At 39.8% G+C, this 25,331-nt stretch overlaps 2 protein-coding genes and 1 long non-coding RNA gene across 3 annotated transcripts; all 3 read right to left on the bottom strand.

Moving 5' to 3' along the window:
• Positions 1-322: 322 nt before the first annotated feature.
• LOC306830063 lies at positions 323-12,110 on the bottom strand. The gene is made up of 7 exons (XR_013779925.1): positions 12,096-12,110; positions 9,724-10,311; positions 5,824-5,981; positions 1,034-1,361; positions 709-930; positions 470-610; positions 323-337 (listed from the first exon to the last, which is right to left on the bottom strand). It is a non-coding gene; the product is annotated as an uncharacterized lncRNA (long non-coding RNA).
• Positions 12,111-12,714: 604 nt separating this feature from the next.
• Positions 12,715-15,540, bottom strand: eif2b2 (eukaryotic translation initiation factor 2B, subunit 2 beta). The gene is made up of 8 exons (XM_079353173.1): positions 15,269-15,540; positions 14,736-14,856; positions 13,813-13,964; positions 13,520-13,683; positions 13,351-13,446; positions 13,132-13,269; positions 12,985-13,051; positions 12,715-12,894 (listed from the first exon to the last, which is right to left on the bottom strand). Exons 1-8 carry the CDS (start codon positions 15,441-15,443, stop codon positions 12,737-12,739), a joined length of 1,071 nt encoding a protein of 356 aa, XP_079209299.1. The 5' UTR covers positions 15,444-15,540; the 3' UTR covers positions 12,715-12,736.
• A 727-nt stretch (positions 15,541-16,267) lies between these two features.
• Positions 16,268-21,791, bottom strand: tmed10 (transmembrane p24 trafficking protein 10). The gene is made up of 5 exons (XM_079355327.1): positions 21,504-21,791; positions 20,592-20,712; positions 20,228-20,301; positions 17,879-18,005; positions 16,268-17,577 (listed from the first exon to the last, which is right to left on the bottom strand). The coding sequence occupies exons 1-5, from the start codon at positions 21,681-21,683 to the stop codon at positions 17,456-17,458; spliced, it is 624 nt and encodes a 207-aa protein (XP_079211453.1). The 5' UTR covers positions 21,684-21,791; the 3' UTR covers positions 16,268-17,455.
• Positions 21,792-25,331: the final 3,540 nt, after the last annotated feature.

Consider the following 25,331-nt stretch of genomic DNA (forward strand, 5'->3'; position numbering starts at 1 on the left):
CAAATGTATTTTTTGAGCCAATTTAGACCAATTAATCTGAGTAAAAGGTTTTTTGATTGACTGTGGGAGGAAACCGAAGCACCCCAGAGGAAACCCACAAAAAAAAGAAAAAAAAAAAGCTGCCTTCTTTCTGTGAGGGGAAAGTCTTAACCATGGTGCTGCCCTGCTTGCTACCTGTCAAGTTTCCTCTTCTGTTCTTGTTGTCTCCTTCGCCCTCCTCATGTTCTTCACGCTCTCCCCCATTTAGAACCGTTCTTTTTGTGTGACGACGGTCAACCACAGGTCCATGAAACCATCCTCGAGAGTGACTTCCTGCAACATGCTGAGTCCATGGGCCCTGCAGAGACAAAAGCCTCTTATTTAGTACTTTATTAACTTAACAGGAGACTGAACAGATACATTTTTAAAGGAGAAAGAACCAGAAGCCATTGGATCACACAGCTCTGAACCTTTGAACTAAATTACTCACCTGAATTTGGGTTAAGAGTCAAACAACATCTTGACCACAAAGCGTTGGGTGAAGGTGTTTCCTGCTGTCATGATGTGTTCCGTTCCCAGTCTGTCAGCCAGCTGCTGAGCACCGCTGGCTCTCACTGCAGTACACAGGTGACTGAAAAAACAATACAGACATTTAGTCATTTTGATTTATCACACATGCAACTTCTACAATTATTCATGAATATGATATGATCCTCAATGTGGACTTACCTCAGCCCTGTATTTAGCAGAACGTTTAGCACTGGACCATTACCTCCAGGGCTCTGTTGGCCTGCTGCTGAATGAAGGTGTTTACATGGCCGGTGCGATCTTCAACAGCAGAACTCAACCTGTCTTCTCCACCTGAATATCCATATTTGCCTGCATGGACATGTAAAGATACGCCATGGTTTCGAATGCTACAGTGGCCGCCAAAGAGCGCAGATTGTGAACCTATAAGATGAGAACAAAAATCACTAGTCAGTGGTCATACTTCTCACAGACACATGATCATAAATTGATACATGTAAACAAAAGGATAAAACGACTTCCGTACCTCTTCTGTCACTGCGTAACACAGTTCATGTAGTTTGTTTTTTACATAGTTTTCATAGTTCATCTCGAAGCAGAGAGATAGACTCTCTGCAGGATTACAAAGGGGGCTCAGCTCTTCAAGGTTATTGTAATCTGTTATCTCCCAATTGCTGGTGCTTCATGTTGTCTTCCCTCCACCCGCAGTACTCTGAGAGGGATTTGGCGTTCCAAAACGAGTTCCTGTATTGGTTGGTTTGGCACGTTTTTTTCAGAGGAGCTGGTTTGAAGGCTTCCTCAGGAGTGTCTGTATTCTTGTATTCTTGGGTGGGTTTCTTGGGACAGCAAGAGGTCTGAAAGTGAGACAAAGAATGTATCATGATGAGCAAATGTGAATTATGTTAAGTTTGCAACAAGAAACTCTTGTACGCATCTCTGTAAAATAGTTTTTATAGTACTTATTGTCTTCATCATTGGGCATCTTCTTCTTTCTAATGCAACTGAAAACGGTTGAAAATATTACTTTAGCTAAAGTTATACTAACTGGTTAAACATCTAGTGGGATTAATTCTCCAGCTCTCAGTGAATCTGAAGCCTCATGTCCTTCAGTTTGGAACTTTCTGTTACAATGTGGATCAAAGCCACACAACTTTTACATTAAACTCACTATAGGGAGTAGGGAATGAGTAAGTGATTTCGGACACAGCCATTGATTCCTTGTTTCTGTCGCATCTTTGCTCAGCTAGTTAAATGTAAAATGCTAACATTTACTGTTGTGTTATCAAGTGCTGTCAACAATGCTTTATTTCTTATTTAATAAGCATTTAAACCCTTAATAATACCATAATAAGCCTGCAATAGCTAGTAAGCTGCACATTTATATTTGGCATGAATTCCTTGATAATGAAATTTGAGCTTGAGGTTGAATGCTATATACGTTAGCTGATTCTTCACTTAGTTTTATTTGCTCATCTTATATATATTTTCCTTCTATCTTCCACACAGGATATGTTCAGCTTTTGCGACTAACACTAATTTTAAACACGTTGAAATGTTTTACCACTTACATATCACATAACAGATGCATTAATGTTCACATCTTCACTATGTTGCTTCAAAGACAACAAGTAATAAACCCTCTTCATACCAAAATTGACTCTATTTTAACCTCGGTCAATGAGTCTTTTTACACAATGATTCTCCGTGAAATGTAGATGGAACACAATAAGAATTGGACTGTATTTTTTAATGAAGTTAAACAATATTTGAGCTCTCAACAGTCTGGGTCAGTGATGAGTTTCTGAACCAGCTCTCTCTGTTTGATTAATCATTTTTTCATTGTCTTTGTTCAAGACTCCAAAAATGTTTCTTCTAATCTAGCTAATTGCGATTTCCCAGAGCTCAGTATTTTAGAAGTAGAGCTGGGTCACCAAGCAGCCGTTGATCAAAACATCCTATTAAGGTGTGGAAACAAAAGGCTCTCACAATCCTAACAATGTGCCACTGGTGATTCAACAGTTTGCTTCGTGGGCACAAAGCATTAATTAGGGCAATAACTTCATGCTACTGCCGTTCTATAGTCTCCATTTCTGTATGAGTGCATCTTTTTATGCTCTGAAGTTAGTCGGGGGACTCTGACTTTCCGAGTGTGCCACATTCCCCTGTTCCATGTGCAGATGTGTTATTGGCGTAATGAGGAAAATACTTTGGGTAACGTGGGAGAGAGGCCTCCTAACACCGTAACTTTCTTTGCAAAATAATAAAACTCATTGTGGTAGCTCATAATGAGAATTGACATAATTACTCGGACCCATTTCTTGTCTAATTAGCACACTTCCACAATGGACAGGGACTAGCAGTTTGGCAGGAGAAGGGAATCGGACAGGCATGGCAATGGCAACACAAAAAAGGGGCCTCTGGTTTCAGTGTAATTAGGTGAGACAATGCCGCTGACTGTTTTGAGCTATGGCTGCGACTCAGAGCTGGGGGTGAGCGGACTCCCTGAGACTCTAATAAGCCCCTAATTGTCTTTTTTATTCACATGGCGGCACCAGCAGACATGAAGACTGCCTATTCTTGGTCTCCTGCAGAGACTGTGGTGTTCATCCCAGAGAAAAGAAGGAAATTTGAGTTGACTCACTCAAGACCTTCACTGTTTGGCTGTCAAACTCCAGACATCTTGTTTTAACCTTCTGTGACAGCGTCCCAAACCTGGAGAACTGCCAGCATGTTGAAAGAAAGGTGTGGGTAAATAATCAAGTAAATTATGTTCAACTTTAAGGAAAGGGTATGACTCAGCAATGCCCAGTCATTCATAATGTAAATAAAAACATTTGTATTTCAAAATAACTAAAAGCTAATCTCAAAACAATCTCAGATCCTTGGGTCAATCCTGTTTCTGTTGCCTGTTTTGTTTTTATTAATTCTTCTCTCATTATAACATTTATAAAATATAGTAACAAAAATGTGTTTCCCTATTAAGGCCTGTTTAGTTTTAAAGTTTATGATTGTATTTCTTAATTAGCCTTTAAGTAAATGTAAGCTAATTAAACAGAAGAAGCGTTTTATGCACAGCAATAGTCATTGTTTTTAGGCTTCCAATTATGAGCAGTTAAAATGAGGTATTATTTTTTGCAACTTGAGAATAGTGGGCCTCTGTCCACAGACAACGCTTTTATTGCGCAGGAAGCGGCCATTTTTAAAAGCAATTTTTTAGCAATTATAGTGTTTAGTTTTTGGTGCTCAGGATCTTAGAAATGTTTCTGTTCTAAGCCAGAATTGAACATATTGTCTATATTATTATAATTTAACAGTCCTATTTATATAGCTAAATGATTTTGGTTTTTTCCCCACAGCTAAAAAAAATAAATCCAGAAGCAACTGGCCTGCATGTCGATAGTTAGGGATGAGCCTGTTAACCACACACACACACACACACACACACACACACACACACACACACACACACACACACACACACACACACACACACACACACACACTGTTCCATATGTTAGAGGCCATGTCTAATGGCAGGTGGTAGCCTACCCTATGGACTCAATATTTTATAAAAACTCCTTCTGTCTAACCTCCTCTGCAGTAAAGGCCTCTCTGCTCAGAGGAACGTCAATTCGATGTGCCCTCACTCCTTTAATTAGCTGTCAATTAGTGCAAATGAATCAACTCTTCGCCTAATTAAGCAATGCCACCAGGCAGCTCCCATCTACAGGCCATTGTGTGAGCAGCATGAGAAAACCACAGCTAGCAAACTCACTTTGGATCACAAGTGCAATTTAACGATCACACTGCCACACTGTGTTCAGGGAGCTGTTTCTGTGTTTGTTTTCTATATAGTGTATGGGCTGAAGTCACACACATTAAGCTACAGCAAACAGGCAATGCAAATTGTTGTCTTTTTCTATTTTTGTTTATGCAACATGCAAAAAAGTTTTGTTTGTGTTAACTGTGTTACCATACAAGACAATATACTCCATTAACCTCATAATCTGTTTGTAGACCAGTGGGGTATAGACATGCATGGTAATAAATATTAAAACACACTCCTGATATGAGGGCTTAGCTCCCTCAAAATGACTTTAAATGGTTCTTATCATCTAATCACTCAGATGTATATTATTTTCATGTCTGACTCAGGTAGAGAGTACCAGTTGCAAATCTTGTCCTTCATTAGAAATCAACTAGGCATCTTCCCAAGGCTATATGTCATGCTGGATGATGAAGATAAAACTTAGTGTTTGGTAGTAATTTAATAGATTATGATTTTTTTTATTTTTCCAGGCAATTTATTTTGTGGACAGTATTAATTTCTAAAAATGTCTTTTACCCCAATTTATTCATAATACAACTATAGGGATTACACTTTGCATTATAGCTGCAAACTCGTGTTTCACCCTTCTAAAGTTGGCTGAATATTTTTTTATTTATTTATAATCTTTTCCAGGATGAATACCAATTTTCCTCTCTCTTTTTCACTCCCCTTGAATTGCCAGACTTTCTTGTTAATTCACTAACAGAGTGAAAGTTTAATTTCTACAATCTGTTTACTTTTTTTTTTTCTCTTTTAAATAAAATGTAGGCATAACCCTTGAGAGAAGTCAGGTCAAAAGCAGCGTATTCATAGATTCCAAATATTTCCAGAGGACAACTGACTTCTTTAATATGACTCGACACAAATTTTGACCAAAAAAATAAAGCCTATTTTTCTTTTATAAACATGATACAATACTGAAAACCAAGAAATTAGATCACTTAAAAAATAGCATTATATATGTTCAGGTTTACACCCTGGTAAAGTCTCTTTGAAAGTTATTGCTGTAATTACAGGGGATATATTGACTCCAAAAATTCATCAGCAAAAAATATGATCCACCATGTGTATCTTAAACTGTATCAAACTATATCACATAAAGGTTACTAAAATAGTCAAACTGAAAGCTCGATTTATTTCACCTAAATGCAGGTGTATATGCTGACACAAACATGGAAATGTGGGGACATTTTATGTCATAAAGACGCATGCTCATTTCCTGTGACGTGATCAGTCCAGCCATTTTTCCTCCCGTTTTCATTCCACCAGCCACTCAGGCCATTACAGGCTGTAATTGTTATTTAATAGATTAAACATTCATCCCCTTCTGTGGAAACCCCTCAGGGCCCAATGACAACCCCACCATGTACAAACTGCTAACATCCCCCATCACACACACACACACACACACAAATGTGCACACACTCAAACACATACACAGACTCTCATTTGACGGCAGTGTTTGTGCTTAAAATTCAATTACCCACTTATTGATAGCTCTCTGGGGTGCTGAAGGAGTTGACACAGTGCTGGTGGAGGTGTGGATGATTTCCCAGGAGGACTCAGTCTCCTCTGCACATCTCCAGCTGGATCTATTTCATGGCTTTACTCATCAGCAAGAGACGCAGATGGAGCCGTCATACAACTGCACACAGGAGTGCATGCAGACACAGACATAACACAAACACTCAACATTTGTTATTGTTAACAGTGTAAAGGTTTCAAAATGGCCACGAAAAAACGTGTGTATGACATTTTTTGAGAAAAAGAAATCAATGTTTCTACAATCTTTGGGGTAAGAACTGACAATTACTTTCTATGTCATTTAACATCTCAGCATTTAGCTTGAGCAGTTTAATTTATCAAATTTTTGTAAACACTTAAAAAGAGCTCTTTATTTCTCAAAATTTGAAACTACAGTTTTCAGTTCATTGTTTTGTTCATCTGAAAGTCAAACAAACCAAAACAGAGAAAATACATGAATCAAGACTACTTTTTTCATGCTAAACATATTTGTTGATTTTCATTAGCTCTGCTATTTTAAGCACTCTAAATAATGTATTTATCATGTAATCTATAATGTAAAAATATATAGAGACCTTTATCTTAAGGGTCAGATGAGCTTTACTTCTTTACCATAAGGGCATTTTCTGAACATGATGACACGCATTTTCAATTTAAGGGCTTGGCATACATTTTGAAATAGTTGTTATAGGTTTATTTAATTCAAAATTAAATGTACATTGTAAAGTTTTCAAATCAGTGTAGAATACAAAAATGAACAATGCTTGTTGTCATTGCTTTAAATGAGCATTTGACACACTGACTTTTCCCTTAAATCCACAGGTACTGGCCTTCAGGTTAGCCACGCGTCTTGAAGTCCCCTGAGGCCTTGCGGGGCCCCACAGGAACACTTGGCTTGCCGCTGGCCTCGTTCCTCGCTAATTACAGCACTCATGTCTGCTCTCCCATGAGACATTGCTACTCTGATGACAACACGCTGCACAGCTTGGAGCACTGCATCACCGGGCAACAGCTGGGGCTGCCGGCTACACATCAATTCATGGCTGGGGGGGTGAAAGGAATAATAATGCTGTGTGTATATTGAGGAAAGTGACATTGAGATGTTTAAAATCGTACCACGCAGCAAAACTTCCAGTTATATACACAAATTGCTTGTTACTGATGGCCTTTAAAACTGTTAAAAAAGCCTTGTCACACATTGATTTTAGGCACAACTGGGATTATATTCTCAGTTTGTTCCCTATGACCAAATCAAAGCAATGCTGATAACCAATACTCCTCTTGTGTGATGTTTTTTCATGATATAACACGAGTTGAAATTATAAAGTAAATATGAATCTTGTTGTCCTTTCTTGTGACAGGGTCAGATTACAGTTTTACATGTCCCTTAAGGTGACACTGGATCGATGGGCTCTATACACACTGTACTCCTGTCAGTGTGATTGCACTGACTGTTCATTAGCGGGGTTCTGGGCTTTGATGGTTGACACGCTATACTGCTGTCCGTAAATCTACAGACTCCTCCCAGGTATGCTGCCTTGTCTCGTCAAAGAGCTATGAAGAATGAAGTGATGAAAAACAAGATTAGATTTATCTGCTCCCTCCTTCTTCTCCTCTTCACACAAGACAGCTTGTGTGTACAGAAAAAAATTATGGTACATGTGGGACTTTGCCGACACACGCTTAAATGAGAATGTACAAAAAGTGAAGAAATTATGCCACTGAGATGTGTATGAGATTCTAATATACAGTATTTGCTGGCGACGGCAGTGACAATTGTCTTTCCATCACATCTTCATTTGGTTAGTAAGAGAAAGTTGGTTACTGGAACCCAACTCAAAAGTGAGTTATTAAAAGAAACAATAAGGCGTTTTTCTTTGCACTAGCTGATTAGGCCAGAGGTAAACAACAGGAAGGAAGCTGAGAGGGACAGAAAAAAAGGACAAGGCACTCGGGTCGGCAGAAATTTAATAACGGAATAAAGACATGAAACTACAACAGCTCGTAGGCCATCTTGGTTTACAGGTGTGGTTCTTTAATCAGTAATAGCAGTCAAATGATCCTACACATACTGATCAACTCTTCAGTGGTAAAACCTAAATACCAGCAATTACATTCAGATGGGACTGTGGAGTGAATTAAGCTTAATTAAGTAGTCCTAACATTGCCATACCCACACTTAAAAGTTCACAGATGGGACATAAGATCCCCTATAGTGAAATGGTTGAATGCAAACATGCTAGTAATGCACTATGCTGTACTTTCCATTGGCTATCTCAGCTAGCTAATGCATCTTTAGCTGTAGGAAGCGTTTAGCTTTTGGTTAGCTGGGATTTTTGCAAACACATTACCAGTTTAATTTGAGTAACACAATGTACGTTGTTCGAGATTTAAAATCCAAATGTGTTGGAGTGTGCAAAAAAGGAAAATGAAAAGAAGTTGGTGAATTGTTGTTATTTAGTAGTGTCACAAGCCTTTAATTTTTTTTGCCAAAGAAATTTTTGACTTGGAAGTGGGTAAATTGCAAACAGCAGCAGTTCTCCAACATTGGATAAAGTGATTAGCAAATGTGTTGTGTAAACCTTAAGTTCACCACTAATGTTTTTGGGAAATGTGAGGCCTGATATATGTCACACTACTGGTTGAAACTCTCCATCTTAATCTCACATTCTGCTCTTTTGAGAGGGGGCTAATTGTCAGAAAATGTTGTTTGACAGTTGTATGATGTCATGGTCTGGTCAGCAAGTGTGGGGCAGTGGCGAGTGAAGACATGTTGCTGCTTCCCATTCATTATCATCTTTTTTTTCTGCTGTTCCAGGTCAAGAAATTTAGGTCAGAGAACAATGCACTCTCTCTCTCTAAGACCGTAGCGGGGTGCTGAAACTCTTCTCATGCTCCCCACTGACCCTCACCCTGCCTTCACATCCAACTACTCAATACGACTTACACTCTGTGGGCACAACACAACTGCAAGTGAATTTTAGTTTGAAGAATTGTTTTATACCTTAAATAGAGCAAGGAGGAGGGAGTCACCTTGTGGTTAAAAACTACAATTACACTTTGTATATATCTATCTATTTACAGTATCTTTGGGGCCATTTTCATGATGTCCTGCATATTCTTTTTGGGGTCTTTTGATTTTTTTTATATAACTAGGAGAATATTTACATTTTGTGATTGTAGGGATAAACAATAAATATTTCATAGATTGATTTTAGTAGCGTTGACAATGTATTCATTAAAGAAAATATTTGTATATTCCCCTTCAATAAATTCACTCTTTAGAGCATAAAGACGACTTGAATCTGCAATACATCAAGTCTATTTAACCAATTAAATCCAATGCATTTTATCCAGAAACATGTTTATTTGTTCTTTTATAAATGTATTGTACAATCCTGTGTTTGGTACTACAGTAAGATTTGACCTGAAGACTTGAGAATAAAAGACCAGGCCTCTGACCTATTTGAGTTATATCACTTTTTTACTTAATGCTAATATGTTTATACTGTAATGTTCTTAGTCAGTAAATTGTAATGACTTTTTTAAATGTTGCTTTTGTTAGCTCTTCTTGAATCTCTGACTCTGGTGAGAAAACATTTCATTAAGTTTCATCACTGCAGACTGATCATGAACTATAGATCAACAGCCATCTTAACTGTGATCTATATGTTGATTTGTAGCCTTTCATTGTTTCTCTTGCTGACTGTGACTTACAGAAACTGAATATAGTTGTGTTGCATCACTGCAGAGAATTCATTTGTACAAACTAAAGATAAACAGATTAAATTCCAATAGTATGAAGTTGCAGACCTCAATAATTCAGTATCAGCCTTCATTACTTCAGTTACAATCAAACTTACCGCCACTCGAGGCCGCTGTAGCGTGCGTCCTGCGTAATGACGTCACCGTGGTCTAAAATAAAAGTCCTGTGAATGTCTCCGTCTCTCGCCGGGTGCGGTGGCGCGCGCCTGTAATCCAAGTTACTGGGAGGCTGAGGCTGGCGGATCGCTTGAGCTCAGGAGATCTGAGCTGCAGCGGACTATGCCGATCGGGTGTCCGCACTAAGTTCGGTATCGATATGGTGCTCCTGGGGGAGCCCGGGACCACCAGGTCGCCTAAGGAGGGGTGCATCGGCCCAGGCCGGAAACGGAGCAGGTTAAAGCCCCCGTGCCGCTCAGTAGTGGGTTCGCGCCTGTGAATAGACGCTGTAGTGCAGCCTGAGTAATACAGCGAGACCCAGTCTTTTTTACACACAACACCACACCATGTTTCAACACTCACACTTTCTTTTCACACGAACGTCAAACATCAGCTTCATCGCTGCTGCTTCTTCAGCTTCTTTAGACCACAAAAACTCAAACACACCTGCAGCTGCGCTGTCTCACACTGCCTCCACCTGGAAGAAACCTGCAACTGCAACAGCCTCGCTCAACACTTCTCATCACGGCCTGCAGGTGGAGACAAAATAAAATAATCCTTCATTCAAACGGAGAAATGAACAGTGTTACAGCAGCAAAGCAGGATAGCAGAAGAAAATCAATGTAAAATTAAATTAGATAAAACAAATACAAGAAAGTAAAAAAATATGCATCAAAAAGTAGTTAAAAGAGCCAGTAACTTAAAGCTGTAAGTCTGTATTTCAGTATGAACACTATCATGCACACATCGTGCTTATAAGGATGGAAAGCGAAAGCAAGCATGAAACAGCTGCTGGTATGACTCAGACTTTGGCTTGTGCTAAGTGAACCCGGAATTTGATCGCTCTTGTGATCATCTGCAGAGAGACAAAGGGAATTCCCCAACCTCTGCTCTGCAGGCGATTCAATAGAGGTCATGTCCCAAGATGGCTGCCACTTATTCATTACAGGGCCACACACTTCAATTCCAAACATAAGGATAGGTTGAATATTGAATAATTCTTCCAAATCTTAATTGTGGAATTGAGTTTATTTAAAGATGTTCTTGTATGTTCTTTGTGTCTTTGTCTTACCTGTGAGGGAGGTTATTGCTTTGCCAAAGTGCACAAAGGATTATGCCTATAGTTATATTTCATTGTATGTTTAAGTGTATAGGAAGTCCTGTAGTGAAACAGTGTTTGGATTTATGGCATTTCGCCTTTTTCTGGAATATCATGACTTGTTTTTGGAGGTTAATGTCAAGTGCCCAGTTTTAACAGAAAGTTATCAGTGTGAGATTCTGCTGTAAGCCGTGTTCTGTAGGAGTCAGCGGGACCAGATCGTCGGGTTGAGATAAATTGCATCCCTGATATGCTCTAGACATTATGTTATTTTTTTGTCATATTTTAATCCAGCATTCATTGTAGGAGTATTTGGATTTGATAAAGTCAAATAATGTGCCACAATAAATGAGTTGAAAGAAAAGTCTATTTTTGTGCCAAATTTTATCAAGTGCTTTTTTTTAAGTTCTCCAAAAGAAGAACATAATTTCCCTTTCTGTTTTTGGTGTACATGTTTTGATGAGTATGTGTAAGATGTAGATATAATCAGATGTTTGATGGTTGGTAAGTAGCTAATCTGACTTTTAGATTGGACATTTTGTTCAGTGAGATATGACAATATTCTGGAGTTCAGAGAGCTACGAGAGTTTGTTGAGGTTACAGTCAACACAGATTCCTCTGTAAATACTGGGGATTCTTTTGTCCTCATAAATATGGGAGAAACAAGACCGTTTTTGTTACAAGTCTGAGGGAAATGTCAGCGAAACAGGCTTTTATTTTTATTAGTTATTTCACAAATCTTACCAGTACATGCACAATGTGTGCAACAATTTATCAATCTGACCTTCATCAGTACAAACTCGAGGCCGCTGTAGTGTGCGTCCTGCGTAATGACGTCACCGTGGTCTAAAATAAAAGCCCTGTGAATGTCTCCGTCTCTCGCCGGGTGCGGTGGCGCGCGCCTGTAATCCAAGTTACTGGGAGGCTGAGGCTGGCGGATCGTTTGAGCTCAGGAGATCTGAGCTGCAGCGGACTATGCCGATCGGGTGTCCGCACTAAGTTCGGTATCGATATGGTGCTCCTGGGGGAGCCCGGGACCACCAGGTCGCCTAAGGAGGGGTGCATCGGCCCAGGCCGGAAACGGAGCAGGTTAAAGCCCCCGTGCCGCTCAGTAGTGGGTTCGCGCCTGTGAATAGACGCTGTAGTGCAGCCTGAGTAATACAGCGAGACCCAGTCTTTTTTACACACAACACCACACCATGTTTCAACACTCACACTTTCTTTTCATACGAACGTCAAACATCAGCTTCATAGCTGCTGCTTCTACATCTTCTTTAGACCACAAAAACTCAAACACAGCTGCAGCTGCGCTGTATCACACTGCCTCCACCTGGAAGAAACCTGCAACTGCAACAGCCTTGCTCAACACTTCTCATCCCGGCCTGCAGGTGGAGACAAACTGAAGCGACAATCAAATAAATTATGTGTACTGGTGCTCCTGGAGATTTCTGTCTGTTAAAAGGCCGTTTTACTTTTTTATCATTTTACTAAATGCAACTTAGTGCTGTGCTCGTGGTGGATTAATGTTGGGTCTTATATACAAATAACAGTAAGGTCTAGACCTGCTCTTTTAACATGTCATGACATTCATGAGTTGGCCTTTTACAAGTAAAGATCATATTTCATATAATCCTTCTTCAAAATAAAGTTCTTGACGTTTAAAAACAAATTTTTGAATAATATTGAAATATTTTTTAAGACTTCTGTGAGGGCTTACAAACCTTGAACCTATTAATTAGAATTAATAGTTTTAAGGAAAAGTAAGTAGATATTAGGTACTTTGCTTCATATGTTTTATGATGACTGATTAAAGAGACATTGCAGTTCTGATAAATTTATTTTATTAGCTAAGCTGGTTACAGCTCGTGGTCTTCTGGGTGGTAGAGTTCGCTCATCAGTCGGTAGATGTATGATGGTGCATGTCCTCCAATGTTCGAGATGAACAGAGTGATGAGCTCAGGCGGGACATAGTCAAACACAGGACAATGCACGTTCACCTTTGAGAGAATCTCGCCTAAAATACAAAAAGGCAAACTGTGAATTCAAAGGCTGAAATATGTATATTTTGGAGTCAAGAATTATATGCTATGGAAGTGGGAGATACCTTCAGTGAATGGAAGCACCTCATGTGGGGAGACAAACTTATGGAAGGTATCTTCTTCATTTGGAAACTAAGGACACAAATGACTGTTACTTGAATTTGTTGTCAGCAGAAATGACAGAAATCTTGTAGATAAGAGGCTCTTCTCACCTGAGGAGAGAGCTTGAACATGGGAGCACAAACAATCAGAGGGGTCGAGTGGTGCTTGGCTGCAAGGGCCAGAGTGTGTGTCCCATTGACGGCCCTCAGCCCTCCATTCGCCAGAACTGTCTGCGTACCAATGATGACCTGAAAAGAGAAGTTATTGCACAGTATAACACACCTGCTCTGACATGATTCTTTCAAAAAGCGTTCTGTGGCGTTGAATACCTTATTAACACGAGACATGACGGCAAATATGGCAGCATCTGCGATTACTGTTGTTTCAATTCCAGCTTTTGATAGACTGGTCGCCATTTCATGCCCCTGTAAGAACAAAACATTAAAATACATAGGAAATAATCTCCATCAGTTGGACAATGTTTTCTCATTATCCTACCTGGCAGAAGGGGGCGCACTCTGCCACGATGACGTGGAACTTGCGTTTTCGTGCAGCGTCTTCGAGGAAGGCCTCCACTGTGCGAGAGCGTCCGATGGTCATGATGACCTCATTTGAGTGAATGTGCTCTAGAGCCTGCATTGCAATGTTGTCAGTTGTTCCCTCTGATAAAAGGTAAAGATGTGCAGAAAAAACACATTGATTTTTTTTTCTTCACAAAATACATAAACAGATGGGAATGAATGACAGAGCTGCTAAGACATAAACAACTTGTATGGAAATAAAAAACGTACCCAGCTCCGTCAGCAACTCATTGATGGCCTCGATCACATTTGCTTTGAGGGCGGAAAAATGCTGCCGGAAGTTCTCCTCGCTGAGTCCTCCAGAGGTCAGCAGTTTGTGGAGAGATTCCTGCTGGTCGGTCTCTTCGCTGCTGCCTCGAGATCTGCAGTAAACCACAGGGCACACACGCTTTTAGCAGGAGGAGATTATTTTCTTAGACTTTGTGTAATGTAGAAGGTGGTAGACCAGTGGCCTGTACTACGAAGCAGGATTTGAGTTTAGGGAGGTAACTTCAGGATTAACCCTGGGTTTTCTGGACTGATAATTACGATCTCTGATGTCAGGATTTGTTAAGCCAGATAACCCAAAGAGACCCTGGATATGTTGAACTTGCTTCGTAGTACAGGACCCAGGAGAAGTGCATTAAACAGGTAGATGCAGTGCATGAGCAAAATCAGAAAAAAAAACAGCAAGTGCTATTACTCAGAATGGTAATGAAAGGGAAACATCAGGGGATGAAAGAAAACACCTCATGGGAAAAAACACAAACTGTTGCATGAAGATAGCTGTGGCTAAGGAGATCGAGTGGTTGTCTAGATCCTCCGGTATGCATGTCAAAGTGTCCCTGAGCAAGATACACTCTTATGAGAAGGAAAGGGTCTTTCATGACAGCTTCTTTTTATCCTGATTAATTTACATTTCATTAAAAAAAAAAAAAGAGTGATTAACTTTGGTTAGAATTGAGCTGTTGTAAAAAATATACTGGCAAAGGCAGTCAGAAGGATGCAACCTTCAACTTAATTTCTTTAAGCATCTCCTCTCTGTGAGGTTTTATGTGCAATACAATGATGTAGGTTCAGCGACTTTACTGTAAAACGCTAAGAGCGTGAATACCCTGCTGTGTTCATGCCGTTTCCTCCATGAGGCCCCTCACCTGGCATATTCTTCCCTGATGATTTTAAGTACCCGTCTGATCATGTTTCCCACCGTGGTCTCTGATGGCTGGGCAGCAGTCATTCTCCTGCCCTCCTTTCGAATTATTTCCATCAGATCCCCTGAAATAGACAACATTTAAGCTAAATAAGATATCTTTAAATTAATCTAAACAAACTATGGTGAACTATCTAATACTCATCTCCATCAAGTTTTTACAGGAATAAAGGGAGATCTGCACCTCTCTGTTTACTGTTTAAGGAATATCAATTTTCTTTCCATGGCTGTACACAGATGGGACTCATAAACAGCAAATTAAACCAAATTCCTTCTTTGGACACTGCAGTAGTTCCCTTAAATAACATTCAAGCTGTCTCTTAAATGACCGAGAACACCAGAAGTATTATATTACATTTTACACTTCTGATTTAATTCAACAATATTACGCTGAAATTAACCCACATAGTCGTGACATGGGTTGCTGCAATTACAGCTGTGTTTTAATAAATAAATAAAAATAAAGTCGCGTCAGACCTGCGCTGCTCCACCGAGCCTGAGCTGTGATCCTGCGGAGCAGGGCGGTCGTTTCTCGAGCTGTCTCCGCCGCCGAGCCCCGCAACGGCCCCGCGCCGCTCCCTCCACGCTTGAGCTCCGACACGAAGGCTTCAATTCTCTCCGACAGCTCCGTTTCTCTGTCTGGACCCGGCATCGTTCTGACAGAGAGAAAATCCGTTTCCCAATGTTACAAGTGACTCTGCTGAGTGTTTGCTCGTCAAAGGAAGTACTTTGGGAGTACTTCCGGGTGTTTTCTTCTTCTCGGCTGAAACTGAGCGTTCAGGTTGAATTACCGCCACCCAGAAATTCTAGACAAAATGTTTTCTTTTCTTTTCTCCCTACTCATGATACTGATTTATACAACTATCTTAGCTCAGGCTCTGGTAAAATAGGTTTCGCAGATAATTGTGGTGGTTATATGACCCCCCCCCCCCCTGCTCGTGTTATTGCCCTTGGATTGAGACTTAATATATGAATGCAATTATTAAATTAACTTTGACCAAACAGGTAGAGCTGCTCACAACTCCTCCAGCACAGTTAATCAAGATTTATACTTGAAAACTGAGCAAATAAAATGTAAAAAGCACATTTATAGTCTGAAAATAACTCTTTAATTGGGCACTACAGCAGAGCAACACATGAACTCTCAAAGATGGATTTATCGTCAGTGTTTTTAGGTGTAACAATAAGCTACTGTGAAGTTACAGCCTTCAAAAATGTTATATAAATTCAGAACCTGAATTTCCCTCGGGATCAATAAAGTATCTACCTATCTATATTTCTGCATTTCTTCTGGATCTTTTATTCATATTATTTTCAGATTTAATCCTCTGTGATTGTTAGGTCATTTTTATTGATGTCTCCTGTGAAGCACTTGTTGAAGAAATGTATGATATATAATTAACCATGATTTCCAACAACTCTTTCCAGACCCATGCATCAAGCACAGAATAATTAAAAACATGCAGGACATCATACTAATGTAAATCCATCCAATATTTTATTGAATAAAAGCCCAACACAAATTTACAAAATTTATCAGTCAACATAAAAATTGATAACGCACAACGCGCATGTCCATTGTTAAAAATGTATCTGTGACAGATGCTTTAATTATTCCATGTCAAAAACAATCCCACACGCTCATGTAACCCAAGCCTCAAATAAACTTCTGAAGAGACAAAGCAAGCTGAATGGATCTGCAAGAACTGTTACTAAGATGTGTTATTTTCATAATGTAAAACAGATCACTAAATTTACCAGTGTATAAAGATAAAGGAAAGTTCAAAATTGTTTGGGTATCCTACTTTACATTTGCTGTAATACCTCCATCCAAAGCACTCGGACAAAAAGAAGTGTGTACAAAGGTTTTGGTTTCTGGCTATTTTAATTGGTGATAAATTAATGTTCAGGTGTTTCATAAACAAAACTAGAATGTGAGAGCTCATAGAAATGACCTTTTAATAATAACTAAGAATATTACTCTGAAAGCTCATAACCCCCCAACCAAAAATATAAACCAATCAAAGCAACTAAGAAGCATTTACAATATGAAAAAAAAAAAAAAAAACCTAAAGACACTGTTAAATTTAGCTACCAAACATGTATGCAAATTAAGTGACATAACAGAAGTTCAGTGGTCGCCAATCTTTTCATCAAAGTAACAACAAACCACTTTTTCAAATAGCCTTCACTTGATAAAAAGGGCTCCGAGGGTCTAGAATGCTTGGCGTGGCAAATGTGTACATCAACAAAAGGGCAAAAGACATTCACTCATGGCACATCCATTCAAAGTGAGCTCAAAATCAAACATCACGGTTCAACTGATTGAAGGAACAAGTTCTTATTGAGGAAGCTGCAACATTTAAAACAGTGCAGACAGAAATGAGAGATACCACAGAGAAGGACACGTACATTCTCCAGGCCTAACAGTGCATTTCTCCCTACAGCGCTTTGCATGTTTCAAACCACTTAATAAGCAGGTGAATCTTTTTTTCAGAGGACAAGTCGGGTACTCTTTCTCTTACAGCCGTGAAATCTAGAATTTGAGAGCCCCTCAACCCCACTTGCTGTTGTTTTTGCTGAAGCTAGTCCAAGAAGGGTGGATGTTGGGATGTGTTGGCTGGCAGGCAGCTTTCCCTCGAAGTAAAGGAGCCAGGAGTCGCTCTACTCGATCAGCTTCTTTGCCTTGAAGAAGCGCCGCAAGTAGAAGACCTGCCATGTAGCCAGCCCGATGAGACAGCACATGGAGAATATGCTGAAGTACAGCACACGTGTGTTGGTTGACTCTGAAGAGGAGGAGGACAGAAGAGTTTTGTTATTGGTCAGTGGCCTCTTCTTTATAAAATGATCCGACCTCCAAAAAGAGACCACTCTACTCCCATTCTCTGTGGTGATTCAAGCCTAACACTTCCTTAAGCTTGTTCAAACTAAGTGAGTTCATGTTGTACAGTCAGACTTTTCAAAACTGGATATTTGTATGAGCAGAACCCTGAACATTTGCCACTTACACTGAACATCAACATGGGGGAGGTTTTGGTCATTTGTTGTGTTTTGTTTGCAAGTTAACCAAATTCTTTGCTTTCTCACCATTGGTGTCCCGCATCTCCTCCTCTCTCTTCTTCATGTAGGCAAAGTCATTCACAATGGACTCTGACAGATCCTCCAGTCGCCTCAGCTCCACCTCCAGAGGCTTCAGCTTCTCCACCTTGGCAATCTGAAGAGACAAACACAAGCTGTTAAAAAGCACTGCCTGGGAATTCATAGTAAATAAATAAAGCACTTCTTTTTGAACAGCGTCGTGTTTTGGTTTGTCCAGTAGGTGTCCCTCATGAGCCGTGACTGCACCTTGTGGGATTGAACTGTGTGCCCACTTGCACCTGTTCTTTAATGACCGGTGAGACCACTTCTGTTTGAACTCTGGTGTGAACTGAACAGCTGCAACACCTGCGAGGTGGCGTTTGATCTTTGACAAACTCCCCATGTGATTGTGGTGAAAATTCAACAGAGCATTCACTGATATGAAACGTGTGGCACGAATGCAGAAAAAGATGACAACACTTGCTCGGCCGATGACTGACTGACAAGGAATGGCTGAACCAGCTTTTGCAGGTATGCAAAGGTTTTTGAGGATTTAACCCTTCCAAAAAGTATTCCTCCATTATGTCTCGTAAGGAGCTCTGCACATCTATTGGTGAATAGAATCGAGAATTGTGCACACCTAGTTTTGGATGACATTTTAAGATCATGTTATTACAGAGTTGTTGCCCTGGGAGGTGGATAGCTGTCCATTGAGCAGGGGAGGGTGGAGTGTGATATTTCCTTCCCGACTTAGTGTCTCGTGATACAAGTCTTACAGCGACGGGAAAGACGCTGTTGTGGAAGCAGACATTGTGAGCGGCGACGCTCACTCGCATGTGGTGTCTCAGGTGTAGACCGAGTCTTTCCACCTGATGATGCTCTTCTCCTGCAGCACTGTGTGTGTTAAGTTTGAATTTGCCCCAGGGACAAATAAAGGTTTTTTTAATTGAATTTCAGAGATGCATTGTTCCACAACAACACATGGTAATCTCCATAATCATTCAGAAGTGTTTCGCTTATTGACAATCAAACTTTTTTCATCTATCCTGTCTTTCTACGAAAGGGCCTATACTCTTCTGATAACCTACATTAAGATCATTTTCTACTGTTTGTATTGTAATGAATACATCATTAAATGACAATGTAAGGTGAAAGAATTCCAGTCAGTTTAATAACATTTCAAAAGCTTTTTTTCCCAGATTTTCTTTATTCTTTTTTTTTTTTCTGTTGGCCTGAATAATTTGAATACCGTCTCATCCAAAGCGTGAACAGACAAAGCAAAGCAACATGTACAACAGCTAAACAAACAACTTTTTTTCTCTTCTTAGTCGGAGTTCTGCAGCAGCCCCAGATATGGTTAGTTGTTCTAAAGAACCATTTAATGGAAATGTAGAATGAGCAGAGAACCGGAAAAAAAGGTAACACTACAGTAACTACAGTAACTACTACACTCTACAGCACAGGTCGCATCTGTCAAGAACACATTCTCAAACACTGTAAAAGGCAGCGACTTTCCCAGCATATCAAACAGAAAAAACATTCACCACACATCATTGGTGCTACCAGTTAAACACCCATCTACGCAAGAGAATACATGTGTGAATTCAGCTCCACCCACCTGCCCACAGACAGGCATGCCCACTCGAGCTCTCCCTGAACATCCGCCTCCACAGTGTGCAGAGCAGAGCGTCATGTTTGTGCAACGTGTGGGTGGGTGGGTGATTCTTGCCTCACGGAGCTTTATCACTTCTTCATTTTAAGTGTTGTCTGAGGCGCCCACAGTGTGTTTCAGTGTTATTCATTCTCAGAAGAACTGCTGGGTAGTGCAAGTGATGATGCACAAGGATATGTCCCTATTAAGGAAAATGTGGAGTGATGAGGAGACAAAGACCCTCCTCTTATGTAAATTCTGGGTCAACTCCAGGTCGTGCTAATAGTTTGACAATTGCAACTTGAACTGCCAGTTATAAATCACAAGGCATTTACACGGGAACAACATTTGTTTTATGTTGCAGAAGTGTTATTATGATGCAAAAACAAATGTTTGGAAATTTTAACCTAAGATACAATAAATATCTATAAAATACTTTCACCAGGGTCATGTTGGTAGTGAACTGAAAACGACCTGTGGCTTTAATAGTTTTTTAAAAACCAGAATGTATATGTGGACAACATAAATTGTGTCTTGTGTCCTGCCTGTCTGTATACTGCTACTGGATGCCTTGAATTTCCCTCAGGATCAATAAAGTATCTATCTATCTAGATGCATTGAAATGTACTCATCATGTCCGTATACTGCAGACATATCCACACATCTTTACAACTACAGATCAAGCACAATTTTAAGACCTTGCTTACCTCTTCATAGTTTTTGGCCTCCACACCGTGCTTCATGTCCAGATTGACCAGTTGGTCAGGCACTCTTCCAGTCCCTGATTAAAATGAGCAGAGATGTCAGCACCACATGCAAATCACTAAGTGATTGTGTTCCCTGTTCATGCTTTGTTAACCTAGTGTAGTGAAAGTGCAAACATCTCCAGCCTGCCATTAAACTTTTCACTTTTATAATTTTTTCCAAAAACTAAGTGCAAGTATGATGAGTAGCTTTTCATTCCTCACAGATATCTTTTCACCTTTTCTTTTACACACTGACCACGAGGCTACCAGCGCCCCAGTACATCAGAGTTTTGTAACAATAAGCTACAATGGTTGTGACACTTACCCATGGGTGACTTGCTCTCAAAGCACACCTCAAACATGTCGTAGTCCTCAGTGGTAAATGCAAACTTTCCTTTTGTGGCATCTTCCTTGGAGTAAAGCGTGTGGCTGGAGGAATCTGTGATCTGCAATGTTAAAGAGAAAGATTGACTACCACAACAATGCAAGATTACAAAAAGTCCATTGAATCTTACTCTGTTTGTCTTCATAAATACACATTTCAATCATTTCTGCTATTTAAATCAATACATATCGTTGCAATTATAAAACGTTTCAATTAGTTGAAGGTTTTAAAGGCACACATTTGTTACTTCTCAGCAGCTGTTAAACATAAAGACCATTTTAGTTATAAAAACACTCTCCGTTAGGGTTCAATCTGTCATTGTTGTTAACAATGATACGATTATTACATTTTATATACATAAATATATATATTTAAACACCAGTACATGCAAGCATTTAATTGGCTAATGTGCTAACGTCGTTAGCTTGTGTCTGCCAGCTGAATATAAGACTGACGTGTTACAGCAGCAGAGGAGCTGACATGGGCAGAAATGTTTCACCAAGCCCCACACATACAAATATGACAGATTAAACTCCCACAAATCATTGATAAGACGAATGGAGTCGGAACATATTAGGTTTATGTCAAAGCATAAACAATAACCAGTGACGGCGGCGCTCTCTGACGTTAGCATGCTAGTTAGCAACTCAAACCAGGAAGAAGAGTTTCCGAGGCCTAGCCTAGCGACCATGTCCACACGAGAAATCAATTACATCTGAATCACTGTAAAGACTTTGTATATCTCAGGAGCTTCACTTGTCAACGCTAACGCGATTCAACATACATGACATGTGGCTAAGAGCCTTTAGGCCTCCATAGAGAGTCGTAGCTAGCCGAGGTGTGTGTTCTCACCTTCAGGTTAGTTTTCGTGTTCGCCTGTTCACTTATTTCATACTCCCCCGTCACGAGCACGTCTTTATGGATCTCCTCTCGTAAGCACTTTCTTGTGTTGACCGGTAAAAAGAAAGAAATGGAAAATACAGATTCGATAAGAAGCGGTAACAGCAGCAGCAGCACTGCAAGTCGAGCCATGGCTACCCCTCAACAAACCGACCAACCAGCCCGTGCCAGACCGACCAGCTTAACGCCGAGGTCCACCTCACACAACCGGCTCGACGGGGCTCTCCAGCGCCCCCGCCGGCCAGGAGGGAGAACTACACTCCATCTACCGGTTCAGGTCAAACTCTCTGCGTTTATGGAGAGTTCAAATGATGAGCAAGGCTGGATAAAACCCTTCGCTTAAAAAAAAATCTGGATGGATCCATGCATACAACTGAAAGAAAATCAACACCTTTGTAACTTTTTAGTGAAGGTGTCTGCCACATTTAGCAAATGAGGGATAGAAAATCATTTAACATTCTTGCAACATAAGTGCCCCCCCTTGTCCCTGAGCAATTACATAGATAATACTGTTTAACTGTAGCGTCAGAGAATTTTTATTGTCAATTTTTTCAACATGTGCAGGACATATAGAGGACTTGAAAAAACGTTTCTCTCTGAAACCATGGTGTAAAAAAACTGTAAAAGGATTTTAGGAATATACTAAAAATATAAAGGATAAATAACATATATCGATATACAAACATTTCGAGATATTGTGCATTTTGGGTCTAAATGTTTTATCAACAATAAAAACAATTTGAAAACTCCAAGGATCTGCATTCATCAACAGAGCTATATCAATCATGTTACATCAGTTATTTTTGCACAACTAATAAAGCAACCACATATTTCCAACAGGGGGAGGGGGGTTGGAGGGTTAAACAGTTATGTCACCCATTGTTAATCAAGCAGATATTTGAAACCCACAAATGAGGGTTACTACATTAGGAAATGCTGTCTCAAACTAACATTCAGTCAACCTATGGCAAAGAGCTGAAGCTGACAGACCTTAAGTCTCCTTTCAAATCGTTATAACACGCCCGTCCATCAGTCAGATGAGCCGCGCCCCTTATTAGGCATGACTCTTAGCATTATTATTACAACAAACAGGTTCGTTTTTTTTTTTTTTTTAACATGCCCTAGTATAGACTGATAAAGAAAAACGCTAAACAGACCAAATTCTTCTTCTTTTTTGTGTTTACTTTTGCTATGAAATGGACATTTCTAGTTGGTGTGCATGTAATTTCTGTTCAACTTGCAGCCAGCATATACATGAGATGAAGACAGACAGCCAGATAGATAGCTCAATGATCCCAAGGGAAATTATACATTTCTTAAGCCTACTCGCATTTACACCTGTTCTTCAAACAGTCTTAAAATGATTGGAGTCTATAGATTTTCACAAAATGTCTTCAATTTTACCATAATTACATAATAATCTGTCAAGATGTGATGGTGACTCCTGGTTATGTAACAGACATATCACACTCAGTATTGGCTTGGATATTTTAAAGATCCCAAAAGCTATTATTTTTTTCTGTCAGCAGCTCACAGATTACCCAATTATATATGATAGAGCTGTTCAGTTTCCAGGGAAACATCCTTGTTACTGGTCCCACGAGACAAGGACAAGCTGCTGTGTGGGGAGTCTGGCACTAAGTGCAATGTAATTATTGGATGGAGAAATCCCTTTAGTATTGTAGCTTAGTGCGTCAAAAAAATCTCCAAGAATAGCTTTTCGCACACGCACCTCCATGCAGAGCTCTTATGCCAGAAATGAAGCTCTTACAACTGTTGTAACTAATCAATATTTGTTTAATACATGTTTAATATCTAAAACATAAACCTCCAAAACAGCGTCTGTAAAGCACCTGGAAATTTCCTTCAATATTGGCTAATAGTTTTATCACCTCTTATTCAGCAAGTCATGATGAAAGTTGAACTTTGGAGGAACACTTCCTTAAATGAGACTGAACACTGCCTCAAGAGTTTACACACCCTTCACTGGATTGCTCTCGTTCTTTGAGTTATAGATGTTATCACCTCTAGATAAACAAAAGGTAGACACACGTGCACTGACAAGAGCACATAATCAAATGGGTCATGGATACAGATCACGGTAGATCGTAAATATTGTAGATATCTGCACAGGATTCCTTTTATTGACTGTTAAACATGTTGAGAAAATGTTCACCTGCTTCAGTAAAAATGCATTTGTTGTCATTCACTAACAGTATCAATCATGAACATGAGGGAGACACTGAGGTGATCATAGACTTAAGCATTTATTTCCTCTTGCAACAAAATATATGGGTTTTACTGTGACACAGAGGTGAACCCAACTGTTTCATCACTGTTCTCACAATAATATCAAAGCAGGGGTCTCTGTCTGCATCCTTCCCTCGTCCCCCCCCCCCCCCCCCCGCTCTTACTTTTCTCCTCTCTTTCTTATGGCGTATGCTGTCTGCTTCCTCCCCTGGGTTGCAGCACCGACGCAGGTTGGCGTCATAGTGGTCTAATTTTACTGCTGTTGATGCTGATGTTAAAAGAAGCAATAGGCACCTGCTATTTCTGCTGCTTCCCCATCTCCCCTGAGCTGCTAAAGGGGTATTAATAGAAAGTGCTATTAGGGGCTGCATGGTTGCACTCGAAGTGAAAATAAAGGAAAAGTGGCTCTGCTAAAGTGCAAAAAGGAAAAACAAATACAATTCATTGTTGATAGATAAAAGGCTATATATAAACAGTTTCAGTTTAACGCTTCAGTCATTAATGTACAGTCAACATTTGAATTGTTTTAGGTCAGGTTCTACTCTTCAAGAATTGTCTTACAGAAAATAGAGGAACAGCTGCTGATATCTTGGCCTGTGTTGTACAAACAGGGTGTGACCACAGGGCTCAAACGTCAGAGTAAGTTAGGTATTGTGCGCCAGTAGTCTTCCACCCAGTGTGTCCTCGTGAGCAAACGCCACACGTTTCCTGTGTACAGCCATTAAGCAACATGCCTCGCCTTTTGATGATTCTTAACATGATGAAATATTGATAGAATGGAATGAAACAAGTAAGGTGAAAGAGTTTCAAGTAAAGGGGGGGGGTTTAGTCAGTGTAGACTTAAATGACACTGTAATCATTTAATCGGTTTAAAATGACATTTTAATTTGTCAATGAACATTGTGATTCTCTGTTTCAATGTCCATGAAATGAAAGATAGAAAAGTAACGATTGCATGCATATAATCACAAAGACACAGAACCTTTAATGGGACCTTAAACGACATTAAGTGTGCCTTTAGATATCCTGTATTTGTTCAAGTTTGGGCCAAATCCTTTAAAAAGCTTTTGTTCACAAATTTTGGGTCAGTTGAATGTTTGTTTGATTTTGCATGTGTTTTTATATACAAGTGTCTGCAACCTTTTCTGTATGTTGGGAAAAACAATGTGCTAGATTCTGTGAGAATGCAAATATCTAATCATCATTAAAGAGATTTAGGGAATATTTAGTATATCTTGGCAAAGATGTGTAAATGTTAATTGTGTGTCTTTGATTGGAAGGAATGGTTAGAAAAGGCAGCAATGACAAAAGAAAACACTTACAGTCCAACTGTCTGCATGTCCTAAGTCCATTTGCTTATTATTCAAAGTCTTTGCCTTCTTGAATTATTCCTGCAGACTAAACCTTTCTTGGTTTGTGCTGTAGGCCTAATCACATTTTTGACAGTGCGGTGATATTGTGATGAATCCAAGCCTCATGGGGAAACAGAATAAATCAAAACCATCGTGGATGGTGGTCGAACTGCTGCTT

This window comes from Symphodus melops, assembly GCF_947650265.1.
Source record: "Symphodus melops genome assembly, chromosome: 1".
NCBI classification, from domain to species: Eukaryota; Metazoa; Chordata; class Actinopteri; order Labriformes; family Labridae; genus Symphodus; species Symphodus melops.